Below are 22,465 nucleotides of genomic sequence, written 5' to 3'. Positions count from 1 at the left end.
AAAAAAGAAAAATAATAAGGTCTGCTTTTAGTTTGCCAGAGGATACTAGTTTCCAAACTATAAGTAGTGTTAGCACTCAGGAGGTAGAGTCACGTGGATTCCTGAGTTTAAGGCCAGCCTGGTCTACAGACAGCCATGGATACAGAGAGAGACCATGTTTCCAAACAAACAAACAAACAAACAAACAAACAAAAGATATAAATAGCTTTAATGCTATGATTTTTTTTTAATGCTTCCTGAACAAGTGCTCTACTACGACTGAGCTATATATCCTCAACCCTAGCTTACGCTCTAACTCTTAACTGGATACAAAAGTCACACACATATATACATAGATATTTATTTTGTGTGTCAGCTAATTCTCTTAAGTTATTAGTTCACTTATCCATAATATAGTTGTTGGAAAATTAGGCATTGCCTGTGAATGTCTCTAAATATTGCCAGAGTTTTTGTTCACTGTTTTTATTTTTGTAATTCTAGCATTGAACTCAGGACTTCCTATGTAATCATATACTGCTGAGATCTATCTCTAGTCTGAGAGTTCTAAAATTAAAAACACTGAACTAATTTGAAATATTAAAGTGATGTTACTTGAAATCAGAATGGCTTTTAGAAGTGTTTTTAAGTGATATTTATTGATAATTATAAGCATCCTGAGGAAGTCAATAAAATGATTTTGTCTATTGCTTAGAAATGGCTCAGGCAGAACGTATTTCATCCTGTCTTATGTGTAGTAAAAATTGCTTCTATTTTAAAAGCTGACTTTAAGGAAAACAACAGAACTTCATGAATTTTACTTTGGTTTGACAGAATGTGTTTACCCGGAGACTTTGTTTAGAACATGATGAGAAATTGGTCTCCTATCTGTCCCTGTTACGGGACATTGAAATGAGAACCAAACAGATTCAACCTTTGGAACTTAGTGTGGCAGAGCTGCAAGATCTGCTGGGTCAGGCCAAGGTATGTACCCAAACATTCCTCCATGCCCACTGGCTTCCAGATGGTGGCCTCTAGCTAGCTACCCTGAAGATTTCAAGGTTTATAAGAACCTGCCTTTCACTCTCTCCCATTGAAAGAAAATCTTCAACTCCTGTTAGGTATTTGTAGGATATACTGGGCTAGAAAAGGTAAGATTTTTAAGAATCATATTTGAATATACATTGGATAGACATGTGCTACCTATATGACCTTTGATTTAATGAAGTTAAGTTCAAAAGCAGTGCGAAGAAATTTGAAGTAAGCTGGGCATGGCAATACATACCTTTAATCCCAGTACTGCAAGGCCTTCACACACACACACACACACACACACACACACACACACACACACACAAATATTAATAATAAGATATTAAATTTTCTAAAAGGTCTACTTTTAGCTCACCTGAGAATGCTAGCTCCTAGACCTCAGTAGGTGACGTTACATTGCATGAGTCCTTCAAGCCTCTTTATGGTAACACCGGAAATCAGATCGTATGCAAACAGTTGGTTAAAGTATAAGAAGCAAGCAGACATACAGATTGCCAGCTTGTTTCAGTAGCATAGCCGTTACACATGTTTATCTCCTACTTCTAGAAGACTAAAGGTTGTCTTCTGAAGAGAACATCTGCTTAGACTCTATAGAAAGACACAGTTGAAGGCAAGGGTTCTTTTCAGAAGTCATAGGATTAGATGAAGGTGATTAACTCATGGGCTTCATTTTCATTTGACCTTCCATGATTTGTCCCACCCACCCATGGAAATCAAAGACCTAATGGTGATAATGGAAATGATTTCCCAAGTGTTGGGCCCAACCCCATCCCCTCAGTGAAGTCTATATTTATCAGTCCCATCTCTGCATGTAGGCTTATAGGCAACTTTTTAGGCAATTTGTGTCAGTGAAACATCTTAATGGATAAAAGTACTTGCTGTCAAGCCTATAGACCTGAGTTTAACAATCTCTAGGACCTGTGGACCTGTGTAGTAGGAGAGAAGGAATTTCTGCATGTTGTTCTCTGACCTCCACACTGTGTTTGCACTGTAGTGCATGCAAACTCAATCAATCAATCAATAAATAAATAGCACCATTTAAAAGACTATAACATTAATAATAATATTGAAAAAGTATAATTGAAACTCTCTAGAACAGAGATCTAAGGACACTCCATCAGTATGAGGTAAATAAATTTTGCTATTATGTATGTGTATGTATATATGTGTATGTGTGAGTGTGTGCATGTGATTGTAGGTACCAATGGAGGCCATAGCTAGAGTTAACACAGGTAGTTGTAAGTTGCCCAACATTGGTGCTAGGAGCAGTAAGTGCTCTTGCCTGCTGAGCTATCTATCCAGCCCTATAATGCTTGTGCTTTCCTGCTGAGAAAATCGGAAGTGTGTTACTTACATTTGTAGCTGGGTATGAGAATTTATTTGCCTGTAATCCTTTTACTAAGAAAGGCAGAAGGATGACCACAAGGTGAGGCCAGTGTGGTCTACCTAGTGAGTTCCAGGCCAGCAGGCCTACACAGTGAAACTGTGTCTTGCCAAAACAAAAGCCAGGTACATTGGGATACATTTGTAATCCCAGCCTAGGGGAGGCAGAAATAAGAGGATTCCTATAGCAGCTCACTAGGCTGCTATCCTAAATGGTGGGTTCCAGATCAATGAAAGACCTTGATTCAAAGGAGGTAAATAGAACTCCTGAAGATGACACTCCAGGTGTTCATGCGTGTGTGTGTGTGTGTGTGTGTGTGTGTGTGTGTGTGTAACCAAAAAACTCACAATTTCAGAAGTAAAACCACCTATACTTAGGTGGGGTGGTTGGTTTTAGTGGGCTTTTTTTTTCTTTTTCTTTTGTATGTGTGTAGATGTACATGTGGTTGTGTATATCTGAGTGCACTCACAAGTGGGCCAGAGATGTATTTCCTTGTCCTGCTCTATCACCCTTCATCTTATACCCTTCGGAAAGGTCTTTCACTGAACTTGGAACTAGGATGCCAACCAACAAACCCCAGCAATCTTCTTGTTCTCCATCTCTCTCTGCAACACTAGGGTTGCAATGTGTTCATGGCCATGCCCAGCTTTCTATGTGGGACTATAGGATTTGAACTCAGGTCTTCATGCTTCCTCAACCAAGTGCTCTTACCTACTGAGCCATATTCCTAGTCCTATTTCAGTTGTCCAAAGAACTCCAAGAAACTGAAAGAAAGGCCTCTAGGAAGAACAGAGGGCTGAGATACTGAGTCCAGGGAAGACTAATTCATAGGTGACCTTAGTTAAAAAAACAAACGGTTTCCATGGAGTGTAAGATTTTAAATGAGATGACAGGTGATTACTGAAGTGTTTGTGTTGCAGGCGGAAAAGAGGTAGGACATAGTATGACTAAGAAAAGTTTTTGGTGGATTTTGGAGAAGGTAAGGGAGGAGAAATTGGTAATAGAAGCAGGCTCTTGAGAACATTAGAAAGGATCAAAGGCAGCCTTGAAAGGGAAACAAGCTGCTCATTGAAACCGAAGGTGAAAATGAGGCAATGGAGCCTGCAGAAGTTTGCCTTGTTTTTCAATGTCCAGTGTGCAGTGTGAGTAGGTAGCTAACAGGGTAGTGAGGCTATGCCTCAAAACACTGTTTCACTCTCCCACCACCCACTGCTGGCCTCTCTGTTGGGAAGTAAGACTATTATTGATGGAACAGCTGAGGGGGAGACTGCTTTCAGGTATTTTTATATTTTTTGGTTCTTTCCCCTTAGAATTTGGATGGAAAGAGTCGTCTTTTTGGTTATTTTCCCTTGAAGCACATTAATTCTATATGTTAGCTGCCTGGGAAAAGGAAAATTGATGGTCTTAGAGAGGAGTCAAGGACAGAGTATTACACTAAGTTAGAAACCTGAATCTAAGGCCTAACCACTCTCCTATTTCTGTTTGGTGGCTCAGACAAAGCAATCCATGTTGTTCAATGCTGAGGGATGTCAGTTGATTAGTGATTAAACTGAGGAGCCTACATAAAAACCATCTTTTAAGTCCTATGTAGATGTGACACCTCATCTACACATGTGTACCCAGTTGATACCCAGAAGGTAAAATTGCTAGTCTGGGGCTAGAGAGATGACTTAGTGGTTAAGAGCACTTACTCTTCCAAAGGTCCTGCATTCAAATCCCAGCAAGCATCCCACCATCTGTAATGAGATCAAATGCCCTCTCTGATGTGTCTAAAGACAGCTACAATGTACTTATATATAATAAATAAATAAATCTTAAAAAATGCTACTCTGCACTGGGGATTGAATTTTGGCTCCAACAAAGGTAGGCACATGCTCTTCCACAGATCCCCAGGCATGGTACTTCTCCTGATTTGGGGGTAACTTTACTCTCTCCCCTCAGGTATTAGACAGGGAATTAAAAGATCTGTCTACCGTGGTAAGTCAGGAATTGGAATGTGTGGATCAGATTGTTATCAGTCAGCCACAAGAAGTTCCTGCTCAGCTGTTGAAGGCGTTAGAGAAGGATGCCAAGAATCTTCAGAAGTCTCTAGGCTCTGTTCGTGACTCCTGGAGCTCCAGATCCCTCCATCTGCACAATGCAGTGGAAGTGAAAAAGGTGCTGTTGTGGGCTTGGGGGTATTGGTTTTGGTTTTGGTTTTGGTTTTTTTGTTTTTTTTTTTTTTTTTGAGAGTTTGTTTTTGAAGATTTATTTTTAATTATGCATACGTATACTGAGGGCTATGTGCATGTGAGTGCGGGTGCTCGCAGAGGCTAGAGGGAAGGTACTGGATCCCCTGGTACTTGAGTTACAGTATGTTTGTGGGTTGCTTGGTGTGGGCTCTTGGAACTGAATTCAGGCACTTTGTAAGAGCAGCAAATGCTCTTAACCACCCAGGCATTTCTCCAGCCTAGTACCTGGCTTGTTTTTATTCCTAAAGACTCTCACAAAGCCTGGGTAGAGCTGGAGAGGTATAGTCTGACTTGCTGTTTATTTCCTAGACCACAGTGTTAAATTGGCACAAGGAGCTAGAAGGCAAACTTCAAGATCTGAAAGCCTGGGTTGACAGAACCAGTCTTACTCTGCATAGCAAGGGATGTGACACTCAAACTGATGCTGACAGCCTGAGTCCCACTCTCCAGGGATATGAGGTAAGCTCTCCACCCATTCCCACCATTGTCCTTATTGCCAAATTCGTCTGTATACTTAACCTTTCTTAGAAAGTCCAAGTCTCCCTTTCAGAAATCAGATGAGTTATGTTTCATTTTTAAGATTATTATACTCCTAGAGGTCAGGAACCTGTGGCTATTTCTCCTTGAAATTATTCTCTGAGAGCCCAAAGTAGGCTTTATATTACCAATTTTATATCTATTTTATACTGAGAAGCTAGGGCCTGTCTCTTATTTCTCTTTTCCCTGGTATCCAGTCTTGCACAATTTGTGGAGAGCTTTTCATTGTTGACCTAGAGTATAAGAAGGCAAAGTTTTTCTGTAGGCTGGATGGTGCATTGGAACCCAAGCCAGGAGGTCACACTTCTAAACAACCTGATCTAGAGAGAGGCTTTTCTTCTTAATAAGTTCCAAACTAACTGACTCACACATTATGATACACATAAAAGTGAATAAGTCACCAAGTGGTGGTGGCCCACACCTTTAATCCCAGCACTTGGGAGACAGAGGCAGGTGCATGTCTATGAGTCTGAGGCCAGCCTGGTCTACAAAGTGAGTTCCAGGATAGCCAGAGAAATCTTGTCTTGAAAAACAAAAACAAAAGCAACAAGGTAAAAGAATATTTTTTTTCGGGGCTGGGGATTTAGCTCAGTGGTAGAGCGCTTGCCTAGGAAGCGCAAGGCCCTGGGTTCGGTCCCCAGCTCCGAAAAAAAAGAACCAAAAAAAAAAAAAAAGAATCTTTTTTTTCCAAAGAGTTTTTGAAATTTTTTTCATACCTGAGTATATGTATGTGTGCCACATACATGCAGGTCCCCACTGAGACCAAAGCAGGGAGTCTAGAACTTGGAACTAGAGTTACAGATGTTGTTAAGGTGCTCAGGGTCCTCTGGGAGACAGTCAGTGCTCTGAACCACTGATCCATCTCTCCAGCCACCTAAAAATAAAAAATTGTTTCTTGGTGAATCAAAGTAAGTTTCCTGTTTCCTCAGTATTGCCCTACCAATTACTTACTGGATGCTTAAGCCTACCTGCAGGTTGTTTTGCCTTCTTTGTGTCTGTCACTATGTGCTTGTTGTGCTCACTAAGGCCGGAAGAGAGGGCACTGGATCTCCTAGAACTAGAGTTACTACCATGTCCATGCTGGAATTGAGCCTGGGTCCTCTGGAAAAGCATCCGGTGCTCTTAAATGCTGAGCCATCTCTCGAGTCTTGGATCAGAAATTAATGCTGTATTTTCTAAAAAAAAATTGTTTTAATTATGTCAGGATTGGTGGCATTGGCCTCAAATTTCAGCTACTTGGGAGGCTGAGCTGAAAGAATCACAAATTCAAGGCCTTTCTGGGCTATAAAATGAGTCCAAGGCCAATCTGAACAGCATAATAATTCTCTTGAACAATCCAGAAGAGCCAGGGTGCAGCTCAGTGGAAAAGTGGCTGCCCACTGTACACAAGGACTCAGGTCCCAGCTCTACCAAAATAAATAAGTATGAAAAAATTAAGTCATAAAATTTGAGTTAGCAATAGAATAGCTGTCAGTACAAAAAAAAAGAGAAAGCTTACTGTGCTGTCAAGCCAGGTCCAGTAATGGAAGCATACTTTTAATTAGAGCTGTGTTTGAGGAATTTGCAAAAAGCAAAAAATGAGACTTGACATTGCTCCTGTGTGTAACCAATTATAAAATATAGGATATTAATTTTAATTCTCAAAACCAGTAGCTTTTCTGTGTCTAGAGAATAAAAGGTGTTTGTTTTTTCTCTCCCCATTTGCCTTAGGATATGAAACAGTCTGTAGCCGAAAGGAAGTCTCAGCTGGATGCCCTGGCTTTGGATACTCAGCTCTTTATTTCTGAGCACCCACAGGGCTTGTCTCTTCAGCAGAATCAGCAAATGCTGCAGTTTCTGAGTGAATTACAGACGTCTTTCCAGGGCCTTGTGGAACACACTGCAGCTCAGAAGGATGTGGTGCAGGGCCATCTCCAGCAAGTCCAGCAAGAAGTTCAGGTCAAGGTCAGACTGAACCAGCAACTGAGCTCAGTTTGTCTTTTGGGGTATCTTCTGGGGGTTTTCTGGCCTGCCTCCAACTATCATGATTCCAGGAACCTGGCTTTACCAACTTCAAAATTTTATGTCGCACAGGCCAATGTGATCTGGTCTGAGAGAACTGTTCTTTTTTTTTTTTTTTTTTTTTTTTTGGTTCTTTTTTTCGGAGCTGGGGACCAAACCCAGGGCCTTGCGCTTCCTAGGCAAGCACTGAGCTAAATCCCCAACCCGAGAACTGTTCTTTCTAGCTCTTTCTCTTGTTTTATGTATATGAGAGAATGTATATGTTTGTGTGTGAATTGCATGTACAAATATTTTTGTTTTAGTGAGACTCTGTTCTTACTATGTCCTGTTTTCATGTAAGAAGTGTAGCTGGCCCTGCTTCCTGCTGCTTTCCAAGCATTCATCTGAGCCTGTGAAGAGCACCTAGGTACTCTGAACACTGATAAAAATGGCTCTGAAAAGTCAGGTTTATTAAAAGGCTTTTAAAGTAACTCATAATAAGATTCTCTGACAGTCTACAAACAGCTGACAAAAATTTAATCTCAATAATACTGTTTTAGTTATTTTTTTTTTTTTTGTTGTTTTGTTTTTCAGACAGTGTCTCACTACACAGTGCAGGCTCACTCTGTATAGACCAGGTTGGCCTTGAGCTCACAGAGATCCCCCTGCCTCTGCCCACATGGTTCAATTAAAGGCATAAGAACCACCATATGCTGCCTCTGTTTTGGGGATACTTAAGTTTTTATTTTCTTGCACTTTTCTACATGTGATGTGCCCAGTTTTCTACAGTGGAAGACAATGTACAAAAGCAGGGTTGATGTTTCTTTTCATATATATATATATCATACTGATTCTTACCATAAGTCTCATGTTGTAAAACTTAAATTCAACGTAATTCAGTTTCTAGTAACATCATAGACATAGGCTGTCTTTAGTAATGTTTTTGTCATCTCTGCCATTGACTACATTGGTATACAGCAAGTGATTGTTGTGGTGCCCAGAAAATCTGTCTTTAGGCCTCCTGTATTATGCAAAGTATAGTTCAGCTTTTGAGCCAAACTTAAAGAAAACTAAGTTAGTCCATGTCTTCCACCCCTGCTACTGTCTCATTATTTCAACTATTTCGAAAGGGACATAAATCCTGATGAAATATTTCAGGTTGCTCTCCATGCCTGAACTTGTGCAATGCTCTTACCTAGTCCTTTATATAGTGTAGTGTATCATGTGGATATCAGACTGGTCTGAGCCACCTTGAGCTTAATTGCAGCAGGTAGTAGAAATGCATGTGAACATTCTGAACATGGGATTGATTGCACAGTGTGCACTAACCTTGTCAGAAATGCCTGCCTCTCTCTGTATTTGCTCTGAGTGTGTGCGCTAACTTGTTTGCTTTGCTTTTTTCAGATTCAGTCTGCACTCATCCTAACCCATGAAGATCCTGTTTCACAGCTGAAGAACTCTTAGGAGTTCTCTTCCAGTACCCTTCTGTTTTTCATAAAAAGGGGGAGTGCGGGCCAGCATGGGTACCTGTTTGTAAGTGCAGGTGACTATGCCATCAGAAGGCCATCAGAAGGCCATCAATCTGGTAGAAACTGTTTTTAGGATGATCAGGAGAACACATCATGCTCAACTGTTGCTCGGTCAGGTGCTGAAGTGTCATGGAACTGACATGACAGATAGGAAAAGGATCAGGCATGGAAACATATCCCCCGCCCCCTCTGGCCTTACTTTTCTAGTGGTATTAGTGTAGACATCCAAAAGATTGAGACATTTCCTATTCTTGGGCAGTTTTCTCCTCAAAATAGCCAACTCACACTCCTCAAGCCTGCCATGTAATCGTTCTACTTAATGGTTCTTCTGTAGTTGTGAGGCATTTGATTTATTAAGTCAGTTCAATTATTAAGAACCTCATTTGACTAATCAATTATCCAGACTCTTTGGGTTTTTTGTTCTAATTCTTCTACTTTTCCACATTTCTGACTTAATGTATATAGCAAATCCTCTTGTTTCAAAGGAAGAACTTCTCAGAGAAACAGATTTATCATCATTACCACTGTCATTTGGCTTCAGTGTTGTCCATTCCAAAGATGGTAACAGCAGTCACCACAGGAGCTTCCAGACTCAAACCTGTACTGGGAGCACTCACTACCACTGTCTCTGACTCACTCCAACTGCACACCCACAGAGCAGGCTGCCCAGATGAGGGGAGCTTCTGGAATATGATTTCTGTGCCTTTTCCTATTCCAATTTTCCACCAATATTTTCATCTTTGATATATAATCATCATGTTTCACATTTCAGGACATTAACTTGTGTCTGTAAAGTGGAGCTAATTCTTTGTTGGTCCCTCTGCATTTCACATAGACTCTGCAGAAGCAACAAGACACGTGTCATAAGAAGCTGGAGGATCTCCGCAGCTGGGTCAGACAGGCAGAAAGGGCACTGGAGAGGCACCGGGGCAGGGCCTCTCAACAAGAGCTTTCTGCTCTGCAGCAGAACCAAAGTGACTTGAAGGTCAGTGTGAATTAATCATCTTGTCATTCCTTCAATAAGTGTCTACCAAAGCCCCATTACAGGGCTTAGTGGCAATGTCAGTGGTAAGCAGACATGAACTTACAGTTTGGTGGGAGAGATAGACAAGTAGACAGATTAGCACAAAAAGGAACATCTGTTAACCATTACATGCAGAAAGATGAAGTTATATGAAAGCATACTAGAAAGTTGACTTCAAAGAGTGTAGGTAAACTGAGAAGTGGTGTATAAAGTGGGGTTAGTGTGTGAAGGTGTAGCAGGTAGAAAGTGTACCAGGTAGGGGCTGCTTCAGTCTTCAGGTAGGAGGGGAACTGAGCAGAATGTAGTCAAGGATTGAAAAGAGGCCCCTTCTGCTGGGCTGCAAAGAATAAGAGGAAGATTAGTGGAACAGGAGATCAGAGACAAGGATGTCGCTCTTATCATCCTGGATTTGTAGGCCATGTTAGGGAGCAGAGATGATAACCAGAATAGTCTCCCCCTCTGCTAAACCCTAAAGAAAGGAGTGGGTACTTTCCAAGCCTCCCACTCAGTCCCCGAAAGCTATGTACATTGTTCCTGAACATATGGACAATATAGTTTAATATATAAATTAGGCACAATTAAAGATAAATCCATAACTAAAATTAGAACAATTATTACAATATACTGTAATAAAATCATCACTCCTCTTGCCCTTTGGTGCCATTGTTATATGAAGTGAGGACTCTTGGCATCTGAGTGCCAGAATCACATGACGTTAGATGACCCTCTATGTGACTAATAGGCAAGCAACATGCACAGCTTATATGCACTAGACAAAGGAGCTCTTCACATCTCATACTGACTAGAGCAAGAGCAAATGATTTTAAGAAAAATTTTTTACTGTATATGGGTGTATTATATATGTTGCCTGTGTGCATGTATATATATGACCACATGTGTGCAGCGCCCGTGGAGGTGTCAGGTCTTCTGGATCTGCAGTTATGCATGGTTGTGAACTGCCATGTGCATACCGGGAATTGACTTCAGGCCCTCACCAAGAAGAAATGCTCTTAACTGCTGAGTCTCCCTTCACTCCACCCCACCCCCTACCCCCACTTTTTAGACAGGAGCCTTGGTTGGTGTAGAATTTGCTATGTAGACTAGCAAACTAGCTTTGAGCTCAAAGACTGAGCACCTCCTGAGTGCTAGGGTTAAAATGTTACCATCACACCTACTAGGAGTGAATTTCCATCACTTATTTCAGAATAGCATACTTAGGAAATGTGAAAAACTTAATGAAATTCTATTTAATAGTTTTAGATCATAGTTGATCATGAGAACTCAAACCTTTCCACGTACAACTCTGAAGACTGCTGATCTCACATCCAAGACTGGCAGGCTTCACTCTGTCAGAATCATAGCATCCTCGTGTTTCTTCCACTCACCATTTAAATTTATTTTTATATATCATTATTGAAAATGCATCTCTCTCCATTTTGCCCATTTTGTGTGTCCCACATCATGCTTTGGAGGTCAGTGACAACTGAATAGAGTCAGTTTTCTCCTTCTGGCTTGAATCCCAGTACTGGGAGGCAGAGGCAGGTATATCTCGGTGAGTTCCAGGCCAGCCTGGCCTACAGAGCTAGTTTCAGGGTAGCCAGGGCTACAGAGAAACCCTGTCTAGAAAAGAAAAAAAAAAAAAAGAAAAGAAAAGAAAAAAGAAAAACAAAAGAAAAAAGAATTCTCTTCAAAGACAAGTCATTGCCAAGTAAAAATGATTTGCTATTTAACACTGAATGCTTGTTTGTTTCTTTGCTTTTGGTATAAACCGTAAGTAAATTATCATCAAAATGTCAGCACTTGTGTACATATATGACATCCTTACAGAAGACTGGAAGGACTAAAGATAAAGACAGTCATCTTTGTTTCTCTTTGTTCTCTAGGATTTGCAAGGTGACATTCAGAATCACTCCACCTCATTTGCCACTGCTGTCAAAGACATTGAAGGGTTCCTAGAAGAGAACCAGAACAAGCTGAGCCCTCAGGAGCTGACAGCTCTTCGAGAAAAACTTTATCAAGCAAAGGAGCAATATGAGGGTCTCCAGGATCGCACACGGGAGGCTCAGAAGGAGCTGGAGGAAGCAGTGACGTCAGCCTTACAGCAGGAGACAGAGAAGGTAGCTGGTCTGCTATTGGTTTTCCAAAGCCACATTGGGGCAGTCTTTAGAGTCACAGAAGAGGTCTTTAGGAGCGGACCTGTGAGTCAGTCTTTTCATTTCCAAAAATCCCAGGAGTTTAAATCAGGAGTGGTTGGTAAATGTGTATTTTACCAAAAACAGAATTAAAACTGGCTAGCTCTACCTATTGCTTCTACTTTGGCTTGGGGTATTGGAAGGGAAAAGCAGGTGGTATATGGTTTTTTTGCCCGAATATTGATTGGTGATCTATAAGCATTAGAATAATATCTACGGGGCTGGAAAGATGGCTCAGCAGTTAAGAGCAATAGCTGTTCTTTCTTAAGTCCTGAGTTCAAGTCCCAACAACTACATGGTAGTTTGCAACCATCTATAATAGAATCCGATTCCCTCCTTTGCTGAGCATTAAAACAGAGCACTCATATACATAAAATAAATAAATAAGTCTTTAAAAATGTCTGTCTATAGAGTCATTCAGGGTCACAGGCTTTGTCTCCAGATGGCTGTGTAGCTACAGCGTAGAGTGTGTGGGACTCAGAGAAACTGCAACAAAACAAATGTGAAGTCTGAAGTGAGTTTATGCGGCACTGCTGGTTGAATCTCATCCTTTTCTCAGCCTACGACTTCTGTACTGATGAGAGAGAGGGTAGGCACCACAAGAAGGGCAAGTAAACCACCTGAAGATGAATATTAAAATAAGTGAAGAAGCAGCCTGTTTGAGTAAATATTTGAAAAACTAGTGAGTATACCTTGAGAGTCGAACTCTGTCTGGCTGAGATAAAGATGACAGGAGTCAGCTGTCCCTGTGTTTTACTCTTCCGGTGCGTCACTCCTACATAGCTAGGAAACCTTCCAGAGCTGGCAGGGCCTTCTAAATCCTGACATTTTCTCATTTTGTTTGTTTTGTTGAGGTGTTTCTGGTTATTTTAAACCATAAGCTATTGAGGAAATGTGGGATTTATTTTAATAACTATTTTCACAGATTCTAGTAGATTGTAATTCTCTTTTGTATGAAAAGATTTTACACCCAGACTAGAGCACTGGTTTTGCTTTAGCCCAGAGCTCCCCTCTCACTTCGGGTTTGAACCAGCACTCTCATAGTGGAGTGCCTAAGATTCTCACTGGCATTCCTCTGGATTTCAGAGTAAAGCAGCGACAGAGCTGGCAGAGAACAGAAGGAAGATCGACGCTCTCTTGGACTGGGTGACTTCTGTGGGGTCATCTGATAGACAGCCACAGACTAGCCTTCCAGGAACGGAGCAGTTCTCTGGAGCTTGCCTGGAAAAACAAACCTTAGATGCAACAGATGGTTGTGTGGATGTAAACCAAGTACCAGAGAAACTGGACAGGCAGTATGAGTTAATGAAGGTAAGGGTGTTAGCTTGTCTTTGCCATGGTTGTAGAAAGTGTGATTCACTCTAGAAAACGAATCACAGCTTTAGGTTCTGCCTTTGGTATATCAGCAGCGTGGACACTGTTGACTCTTCTTGAAATGCATTCTCCTTTGGCTTCTGGAGCACTGCTTCACCCTAGTCATCCTTCTTTTCCTTTGGCAGCCTTTGAGATACTGTTACACTTCTACTAGGTCCCAGCCCTCTTCTCAGCTGTCAGAATATGCTTTCCTGGGCCTGGGAAGATAGCACACTTGATAAACTATTTACAACACAAGCATGAGAACCTACGTTTGATCATCAGAACCCATGATAAAATGTCAGGCATGGTTATGGATGCTGGTAATCATAGCATGGGGAGATAAAGAAGGGGAGTCCTTGAGGGGTTCCAGCCTGCTTAGCCTAGCTCCAGGTAGAAAGGAAAGAGTAATTCAAAAAATTAGATAGATATCTTATGAGGAACAGCACCCAAAACTAGTCTCTGGCTGCACCTGAATACACATGTACATGTGCACATATACAAACACACACCCAAAAAACAATATGCTCTTCTTGGATACCCTTCTCAGGTGTAGTACTTCAGTTACAAGATTGACAAATTCCATGTATCTGTTTATCTTCAGTTGACATCATTTTATAGTTATATCCAACTGCCTCTTTGCATGTGGTAACTACGCATACTTCAACCTAAAAACAGAATTCTTCTATAATCTCCAGTCTGACCTGACCTGCCTGTTTGTCTAACCTGTTCTTTGTACATTCCTATGTAATTGCCCAAATTAGTAACCATCCAAGATTCTCTCTGTCCATCACTCTCCCATATTAAGACATGTTATTTCTAAGAAGTTGTGTCCCTGAATAGCTTTCTTTTACCTTCCATAGTAAGTCTATATTTTTAGTATGGTTTCTTGTCCTCACAATCTCCCTCCAAAGATTGGTTCCTACGTATTTGACCTCATCACTCATTTTCTTCACTTCACTCTCCTGAAGTGCTGCTTGCTCTTAAACTTTCTATCCTCTTAAATGTCAAAAATAAAGGAAGCTGTGGCTCTCGATTAAGTTTTGTTTGTTCTTCAGATCCTAGTTTAGTTTCTTCCTGTAAACAGCACTTCATCGCTACTCTTCCATGGAGGATATCCTTTCCAGGCCGTACTGTCACTCATTCTAGTTGATTATTCTTACGGACCTCACTGCAGACTTTAGCCATATCTGACTCTGACTCATTACATAACTTCTGGGGACCTGTAACATCTTTTCGGCACTCACATATCTCATCCTAAGTATGGTATTATCTACGTACATGGTAGGGATTTTTAATTTGTTTGGTTTTTGTTTTTTGAGATAGGCTCTCACTAGGTTAGCTCTTGCTTATCTTGAACTCACAAAGATGAAAAGCATGTGCCACCACACCCGGCCCTCCAGTGAGTGGAAACAGGTAGAGACCACTCTACCTTTAGCATCTCTACCCCTAGTGTAAATATGAGCAAATCGTTCACGTGTTTCTACTGGTGGTCATTGGGTTGTTTACTCACCAGGCACGTCACCAAGAATTGCTGTCTCAGCAGCAGAATTTCATTGTGGCTACCCAGTCAGCTCAGTCCTTCCTGGACCAACACAGTCACAATCTTACACCTGAGGAGCGACAGATGCTTCAGGAGAAGCTAGGTGAGCTTAAGGAGCAATATGCAGCTTCCCTGGCCCAGTCAGAGGCAAAGCTGAGGCAGACGCAGACTCTACGAGATGAACTGCAGAAGTTCCTGCAAGACCACAGGGAATTTGAAAACTGGCTAGAACGATCTGAGAATGAACTGGATGGTATGCATACGGGAGGCAGCAGCCCTGAAGCTCTGAACTCCTTGCTTAAGCGGCAAGGAAGCTTCTCAGAGGATGTCATTTCCCACAAAGGAGACTTGAGATTTGTGACTATCTCAGGACAGAAAGTCTTAGAAACAGAAAACAATTTTGAGGAAGGCCAGGAGCCGTCACCCACCAGAAACTTAGTGAATGAAAAACTGAAGGATGCAACAGAAAGATACACCACTCTCCATTCTAAGGTAAGGAAAGACTCCCATCAGCCTCCAGGACAGCAAATATGGCTGTCCTCAGACAACTATGGGTAATTCCTAAGGCTCAAAATATGACTCATAAGACACAGTGTGTGTGCGTGCGCGCGTGTGCGTGTGTGTGTGTGTGTGTGTGTGCGCGTGTGTGTGTGTGTGCGCATGCGTGTGTGTGTGCGCGTGCGTGTGTGTGTGTGTGCGCGTGTGTGTATGCGCGCGCGTGTGTGTGTGTGCGCGCGCGTGTGTGCGCGTGTGTGTGTGTGTGCGTGCGCGCGTGTGTGTGTGCGTGTGTGTGTGTGCGCGCGCGTGCGTGTGCGCGCCTGTGTGTGTGTGTGTGTGTGCGCGTGCGTGTGTGTGTGTGTGTGCGCGTGTGTGTGTGTGTGCGCGTGCGCGCGCGCGTGTGTGTGTGTGTGTGTGTATGAAAATGGGTTTCATCAGCTATAAAAAAAAATTTCAGACTCTGTGGGTCCATTGTCTACCACCTAGCCTGTTAATGTTGGGAATATTATCACATCATTGCTGGTGATAGAGGTGCTTATCTCCCTGTATCTTGTCCAATATCCTGGGCTTATAAGAAACAGCACAGCAAAATTTAAGCCAACTGAAGTCTTTTCTCCTAGACAATTTATTGTACGATGAATCCTTATCTTCCTGAAAATCCAAAAAAAAAAAAAATTATTCCTCCTTCAGTTTAGAATTTACATACCATTCCTTTTCTTTCTGTCAACATCTCTAATTTCCCAAAAGGAACCTTTTTTCCAACTTACTTTTGCCTATAGTCTGGTGTATATTTCTCTGTTGGTGTATCATCCAACTCATTAGGTGTTCCTGGGGATTTAAAGGGTAGGATGAAGTGTACAGTGTAAGTAATGGTGAGTTAAACCATTGTGGAAAGTTGCAGTCAGTTCTCTGTAACCAGGAAAGACTCTTCCTTTGGACTCTGTTCTGGAAGCTGCTATCTTTGGCTTCTTTATTTTTTTGGCATAGTGTACACGATTGGGCTCTCACCTGAACATGCTGCTAGGCCAGTATCAGCAATTCCAGAGCAGCGCTGACAGCCTGCAGGCCTGGATGTTGACTTGTGAGGCCAGTGTGGAGAAGCTCCTCTCAGATACTGTTGCCTCTGACCCCGGGATCCTTCAGCAACAGCTCGCAACCACAAAGGTAGGCAGATTCAGACCATATTTGTGTGTCAAGGTCTTATATTTCACAGCTTAGACAGAACTAATGAAAGTAAATAATGCTAAAAATATATTAGTTGAGATGTCTTAGGCAAGATCGGATTCATAAATTCTTTGGCTTTTTTGTTTGTTTCGTTTCGTTTTTTGCTATTGTTTTGGGCAAGCAGCAGTTACAGGAAGAATTGGCTGAACACCAAGTACCTGTAGAAAAGCTTCAAAAAGCAGCTCATGACCTAATGGACATTGAAGGAGAGCCATCCCTGGACTGTACGCCTATTCGAGAAACTACAGGTACTAAGCAGCACAGCATTCCTCTAGATCTGCTGCAAACTCTGTTTTGTAGTACATAGCAAACTGGTGATCAGGTATCTAGAGCACTAAGCTAAGGGCAGGGACATACACATGTAGGGGGCAGTTCTGATACTTCGATTTAATCTGGAATCTGCAAGTACTGACACTATTCCCCAGTTGGTTCTTGATCCATCAATACAGATGTTGGCCAATGACTGGTGTAGCAGGGGATGGATTAGATATACCCAGTCGTTGCTAGCCAAGGCATTTTGAGAATAACTGGTGTGTGTGTGTGTGTGTGTGTGTGTGTGTGTGTGTGTGTGTGTGTGTGTGTGTGTTTTTCTCTTCAATCCTTGGATCCAAGATAACTCCTAGGCAGGTGCAAGCATGTCACCCTACAAGGTGGGGTAGCAAAAGCTACACACAACATACATGTATAAGGTGTCATGAAATAGCTCACTTTCCAGTGAGCTCTATTACTACACTTTCAATGTCTTTCACTCTCTGGCTTCAACCCTTTCAGTATCTGTTGCCATTGAACCGTGTTTCTTTGATTTTCTAAGGTAACTTGTCATTCCTTAGTTTCATATTTTTTCTGTTCCTTACCTGACAATTATTTCATTGTACTTTCCATGAATGATGAAATCCTATTTATCTTTCAAGATTCAGTCAGTGGTACGTCATAGTGACTTTAGTCAGTACGTTATGTATTTGAAAATTGCTAAGAGGGTGAAGTTTTAAATGTTCTTACCATGAAAAGTGCTAAGTATGTGAGGTAGCTATGTTAACTAACATGATGTCATTCTATATGTAATATATATGTGTACACATTAAAATATAATTTGTATACCAAAAATATCTTATTAGATTTACTTACAACAGGTGGGTAAGGGAAAGAAGGAGACAGGCATGAGAGCTTATAGCCTTTGTTAAATCCTAACCAGTAACCCTGTGTCTTAGTTACTTTACTGTGATAAACACCATGACCAAGAGAATTTAGAAAGGAAAATACTTAACTTGGGTCTAGAGGGACTAGAGTTCATGATGGCAGAGCCAAGGCATGTCGGCAGGAACAGCTGAGCTCTCACGTTTTGATCCATCAGCTAGATAGCTAGACACACAGAGAGAGAACACTGAGCATGGCAGGAGGCTTTGGAACCTTACATAAAAACACCCTCAGTGGTACACTTTCTCCAGCACAGCCACCATCTTAACCCTGCCGACTGGGGACCAAGTATTTAAATGTTCAAGACTTTAGGAAGGAACATCACATCAAACGACTACACACCATCATCGAGAAGAAAGGAACGAACAAACCAACGAATTATTTTGACTTTTCTAGGCCATGCTTTTAGTGCTAATACAGTACTCAGGGCTTTTATGTCCCCTCTGCCTACGCTGATGTGCGACCTTAATCTTGTTAACACCAGAGACTTTATCTTAATCACCTTTAGTCCTGGGCATATTGCATAATTTCTGGTTCTTATTAAGTGCCAAATTACTAATTAATTGAATTTGGTTCCTATACTAATATACTTCAAAATATTCCATTTGTTTTAATATTAATTAGTTTTTAATTAATTTATACATTTAAATACTACTTTCTGAGTATTTTGTTTGAGTTTTTGTTTTGTTTTTATTTGAGGAAAGGTCCTGGAACTCACTATGTAGACCAGGGGACCTCATATTTATAGAGAGCCCTCGCTTCTTAATCCCTAGTGCTGGGATTAAGGATGTAGACTATTGGGCTACTGTCTGTCTGTCTGTCTGTCTATCCATCTATCTATCTATCTATCTATCTATCTATCTATCTATCATCTATCTACCTATCTCTATATCTCTTTATTTCTTTATTTTAGGAGGGGACCAGAGACTCACTATGTATGTATTGTAGGCTAGCCTTGAGCTTGCTATGTAAAGTAGGCTGGCCTTAAAGTCTGTCCGCCTCAATCTCCTGGATGCCAGAATTACAGGCATATCCTACCATACTCACCTTTTTATTCTTAAAAACACTATATAAAAATAGCATCCAGTGTTTTTTCTCATGGCCTCCGTTTTCCAGAGTCCATATTCAGCCGCTTCCAGAGCCTCTCTTGTAGCTTAGCTGAGCGGTCTGCTTTGCTGCAGAAGGCAATTGCTCAGTCTCAGAGTGTTCAGGAAAGTATGGAGAGCCTCCTGCAGTCCATGAAGGAAGTTGAGCAAAACCTGGAAGGGGAGCAGGTGGCAGCACTCTCATCAGGACTCATCCAAGAGGCCTTGGCCAACAACATGGTAAGAAAAGCTTTCTCCTGCGAGTGGAACTAGAAGATGTTTCCATTTCTGTAATAATAGAACTTTGAGAAAGTAATAGAATAATTCCTGTCAGAGAATCTTCTAATAAGGGTTGAAGGTGATGACTAACCCATGTAGAGATTTCTTCTACTGGGGCTGGGAATGTAACTCAGTGATAGAATGCATGCTTATTAACATGGGAAGATCCTGAGTTCAATCCTCAATACCATAAAAAAGAAAGAAAAGTTTTCTAATTTCCAAACCACTGAACCCAAGGAAAAGTGGTGAGAACAAAATAATTTGGTGAAGTGGATGGAGAAATAAAGGATGTGCCATCCTTTAGGCTCAGTTCCAGTCCTCAGTCTCCTTGAGCATGGAGCTCTTACAAAGTTAGCAGTTGATGACTCAGACGTACCAGCATAAGTAAGCCCCAACTAACAGACTTGCTCTTGATGGCAGAAACTAAAGCAAGACATTGCTAGGCAAAAAAGCAGCTTGGAAGCCACCCGTGAGATGGTCACTCGATTCATGGAGACCGCTGACGGCAACTCGGCCGCAGTGCTGCAGGACAGACTGGCAGAGCTGAGCCAGCGATTCCATCGGCTGCAGCTCCAGCAGCAAGAAAAGGAAAGCGGCCTGAAGAAGCTCCTGCCCCAGGCCGAGACATTCGAGCAGCTCTCCAGCAAGCTGCAGCAGTTCGTGGAACACAAAAACCGACTGCTGGCCTCAGGGAACCAGCCAGATCAAGACATTGCACATTTCTCCCAGCACATCCAGGTGAGGATATGTACCTGTCATCTTGGCAGAACAAAATGAAGGGCAAGACAAAAACTAGTATTTACTGAGCACATACAGTGTTAGAAATACGGAAACTCTACCTGCTTCATCTTAGAATTATGTCCCCCAGCTTGTAAACTAGAACTTGTTTGTCCATTTTGAAAGACAGTGGCTTTCTTCGTCCCTTCTAATATACAAGGTTAGTCTAATAATACAAGCAGGTTCGTATCACCCAGAGCAGCCATGTGCAGGCTGATAGAGACTCACCCGGATGTGCTCGGAGAGTTTACTCTGTAGGGGGAGTGTGGCGCAGATCCGTTTACACGTCCTTAGGCAAAGCCAGGTGTAAATCCCCATACCAAGCTGGAAAGATGTTGGGAAACCTTACAGTACAGCAAGCAGGGGAAGAGCTGGTGGGAAAAGCACTGTCAATGGACACTAACAAGACGTAGGCATACAATTCCTGGGTCATAGCACTGTGTGCCTTCTTAAACAGGAAATAGTGGTGAGTTTGAGTTCCAGAGTGTCTAGATAGCCCACATTCCCATCTGAAGTACCTCACATACGTTCCTGCATTTTTGCCGTAAGTTTATTCAACTTACTTGTCTTATTATTTACATAGTTCACGGGAAAGGGGTTGTAAGTGAGGGGTAGTCAGAGGAGAGCTAGTGTGAGTCCTCCTTTCTACCATGTGAGCTCAGGGGGTCAAACACAGCTTATCATGTTTAAACTTTTTCTGTTGCTGTGATAAAATACCATGACAAAGACAACTTATAGAAGGAAGAGTTTGTTCGTCCCGTGTGAGGTCACCGGGGATGAGCGCCTGTTGTGGCAGGGATGGTGCAGCAAGCAGTAGGCACGCCGACGAGAACAGGCAGCAGAGTTTACATCCTCAGTCACAAGCATGATGCAGAGACAGATGGAAGGAGGGTGAGGCCATAAGCTCTCAAAAGTGACCCTCAGTGATGTGTCTCCCCCAGTGAGGCCATACCTCCTACACCTCCCCAAACAGTGTCACCAACTGGTAACCAAGTGTGCAAACACCTGAGCTATGGGACACATTTGCATTGAAACCACCTCACCAGGCTTGGGAGGGAGTACCCACACTGGCTCGGCCATTTCACCAGCCCTACTCAATTTTCTTTTTTTCTATTTTCTTTTTTTTTTTGAAAGATTTATTTTATTTATTATATATAAGTACACTGTAGCTGTCTTCAGATACACCAGAAGAGGACATCAGATCTCTTTACAGATGGTTGTGAGCCACCATGTGGTTGCTGGGAATTGAACTCATGACCTCTGGAAGAGCAGTCGGGTGCTCTTAACTGCTGAGCCATCTCTCCAGCCCCTTTTTCTATTTTCTAAGTAAGATCTTACTGTTTTGCTTTGGTTCCTAGATGCTTTTGTTTGTTTTGAGTAATTTTAGACTTTGTAATAAAGTAGAAATGGCCCAACAAATAACAGCATAGTCTTTCCTAGATTGAACCAATTGATAATTATTTTATCTCTTTCTAAAAGTATCAGACAGTTTAATTATGAGCAATATTCATTATTCTTTGTGATATGCAAAAGTTTCACCAAATTCAGTCAATAGCATCCCTTTAAACTGTGTCCTTATGTCTTTTTGTATTTGTCTTTCAGTCTATCAACATACTGAACTCAGTATACTTCCCATACTGAAATCAGCTTCTTAGTTGTTTGTTTTTGTTTTTTTCTCTAAGAATCCCTGCTTTGGGTAGGGAATGTCAGTTAGAAACCAAAGTCAGGACACTAGGTAAGGTAACTAACTGGTGGGAGGTCACTGTTCTGTCACAGATGTGAAAGGGTTATGAAGCTGTCCTGCTATTTCAACCACAGCACACATTAAATAGAACTGAGTTGATATTGTTTGTTTTAGTGTGTAGAGCTGAACACAGGTTTGTTTCTGCAGTCTCAGTGCTCCTGTGAGGCAGAGAGAAGAGAGCCCTTGCAGGTTCATGGGCCAGCTAGCCTGGCATGTGCAGGAAGGGGCAACAAAGAGTCTCTATCTCAGGCAAGGTGGAAAGCCAGGGCCTGCAACAGAGGTTGTCCTATAACCACCACACCATGTGCACACATCCATGGAAGATTAAAAAAACATAAGATAATGGGTTGAATCATTTAGTATATTGCTTTTAATATGTTTAATAAACAGGAACTCACATTGGAAATGGAAGACCAAAAGGAAAACCTAGGTACTCTCGAGCACCTAGTTACTGCGCTGGGCTCTTGTGGCTTTGCACTGGATCTGTCTCAGCACCAAGAAAAGATACAGAACCTTAAGAAGGATTTTACAGAGTTGCAGAAGACAGTTCAAGAAAGGTGAGTTCATCTGCATTGGTCACTGATAAAGAACCATAAAAAGCAGTGTTCAGAACTCTGCTACTGACCCATTCATCAAGGACTGGAGTTAACTATGTGGTTGATGATTATTGATTTCTATTCCTAATTGATTTGTCTCAGTGTCAGGCCTGAGTAACCAAAATCCCAGGTTACCTGAAGCAAATAGAACAAAGTTGAGACAGTGAGTAAGATTATAGCTGAATTTAAGATAAAGACAAAATCTAGAGACTTCCCTGGTATGATTATGAATTATATTTGTGGGCTGGAGAGATGACTCAGCAGTA

General features: G+C 41.7%; 1 protein-coding gene across 31 annotated transcripts in view; it reads left to right on the top strand.

The window, feature by feature from the left end:
- Macf1 (microtubule-actin crosslinking factor 1) overlaps positions 1 to 22,465 on the top strand; it is a 325,299-nt gene that overhangs the window by 208,243 nt on the left and 94,591 nt on the right. For 27 of the 31 annotated variants that reach the window (NM_001135758.3, XM_063288002.1, XM_063287999.1 and 24 more), the window contains 13 exons: positions 811 to 960; positions 4,355 to 4,570; positions 4,954 to 5,103; positions 6,892 to 7,125; positions 9,526 to 9,675; positions 11,598 to 11,831; positions 12,993 to 13,217; positions 14,776 to 15,294; positions 16,288 to 16,464; positions 16,649 to 16,772; positions 18,835 to 19,043; positions 19,503 to 19,820; positions 21,994 to 22,160. In NM_001135758.3, the coding sequence (NP_001129230.2) occupies positions 811 to 960; positions 4,355 to 4,570; positions 4,954 to 5,103; positions 6,892 to 7,125; positions 9,526 to 9,675; positions 11,598 to 11,831; positions 12,993 to 13,217; positions 14,776 to 15,294; positions 16,288 to 16,464; positions 16,649 to 16,772; positions 18,835 to 19,043; positions 19,503 to 19,820; positions 21,994 to 22,160 (2,873 nt within the window). The remainder of the gene's footprint in view (positions 1 to 810; positions 961 to 4,354; positions 4,571 to 4,953; positions 5,104 to 6,891; positions 7,126 to 9,525; positions 9,676 to 11,597; positions 11,832 to 12,992; positions 13,218 to 14,775; positions 15,295 to 16,287; positions 16,465 to 16,648; positions 16,773 to 18,834; positions 19,044 to 19,502; positions 19,821 to 21,993; positions 22,161 to 22,465) is intronic. The other 4 variants (XM_063288013.1, XM_063288012.1, XM_063288015.1 and 1 more) reach the window with 1 other exon arrangement.

The sequence above is a fragment of the Rattus norvegicus genome, chromosome 5 (assembly GCF_036323735.1).
Source record: "Rattus norvegicus strain BN/NHsdMcwi chromosome 5, GRCr8, whole genome shotgun sequence".
Lineage (NCBI taxonomy): Eukaryota > Metazoa > Chordata > Mammalia > Rodentia > Muridae > Rattus > Rattus norvegicus.
Note: the sequence above shows the minus strand (reverse complement) of the source record. Positions and strands in the feature narration are given on the sequence as shown.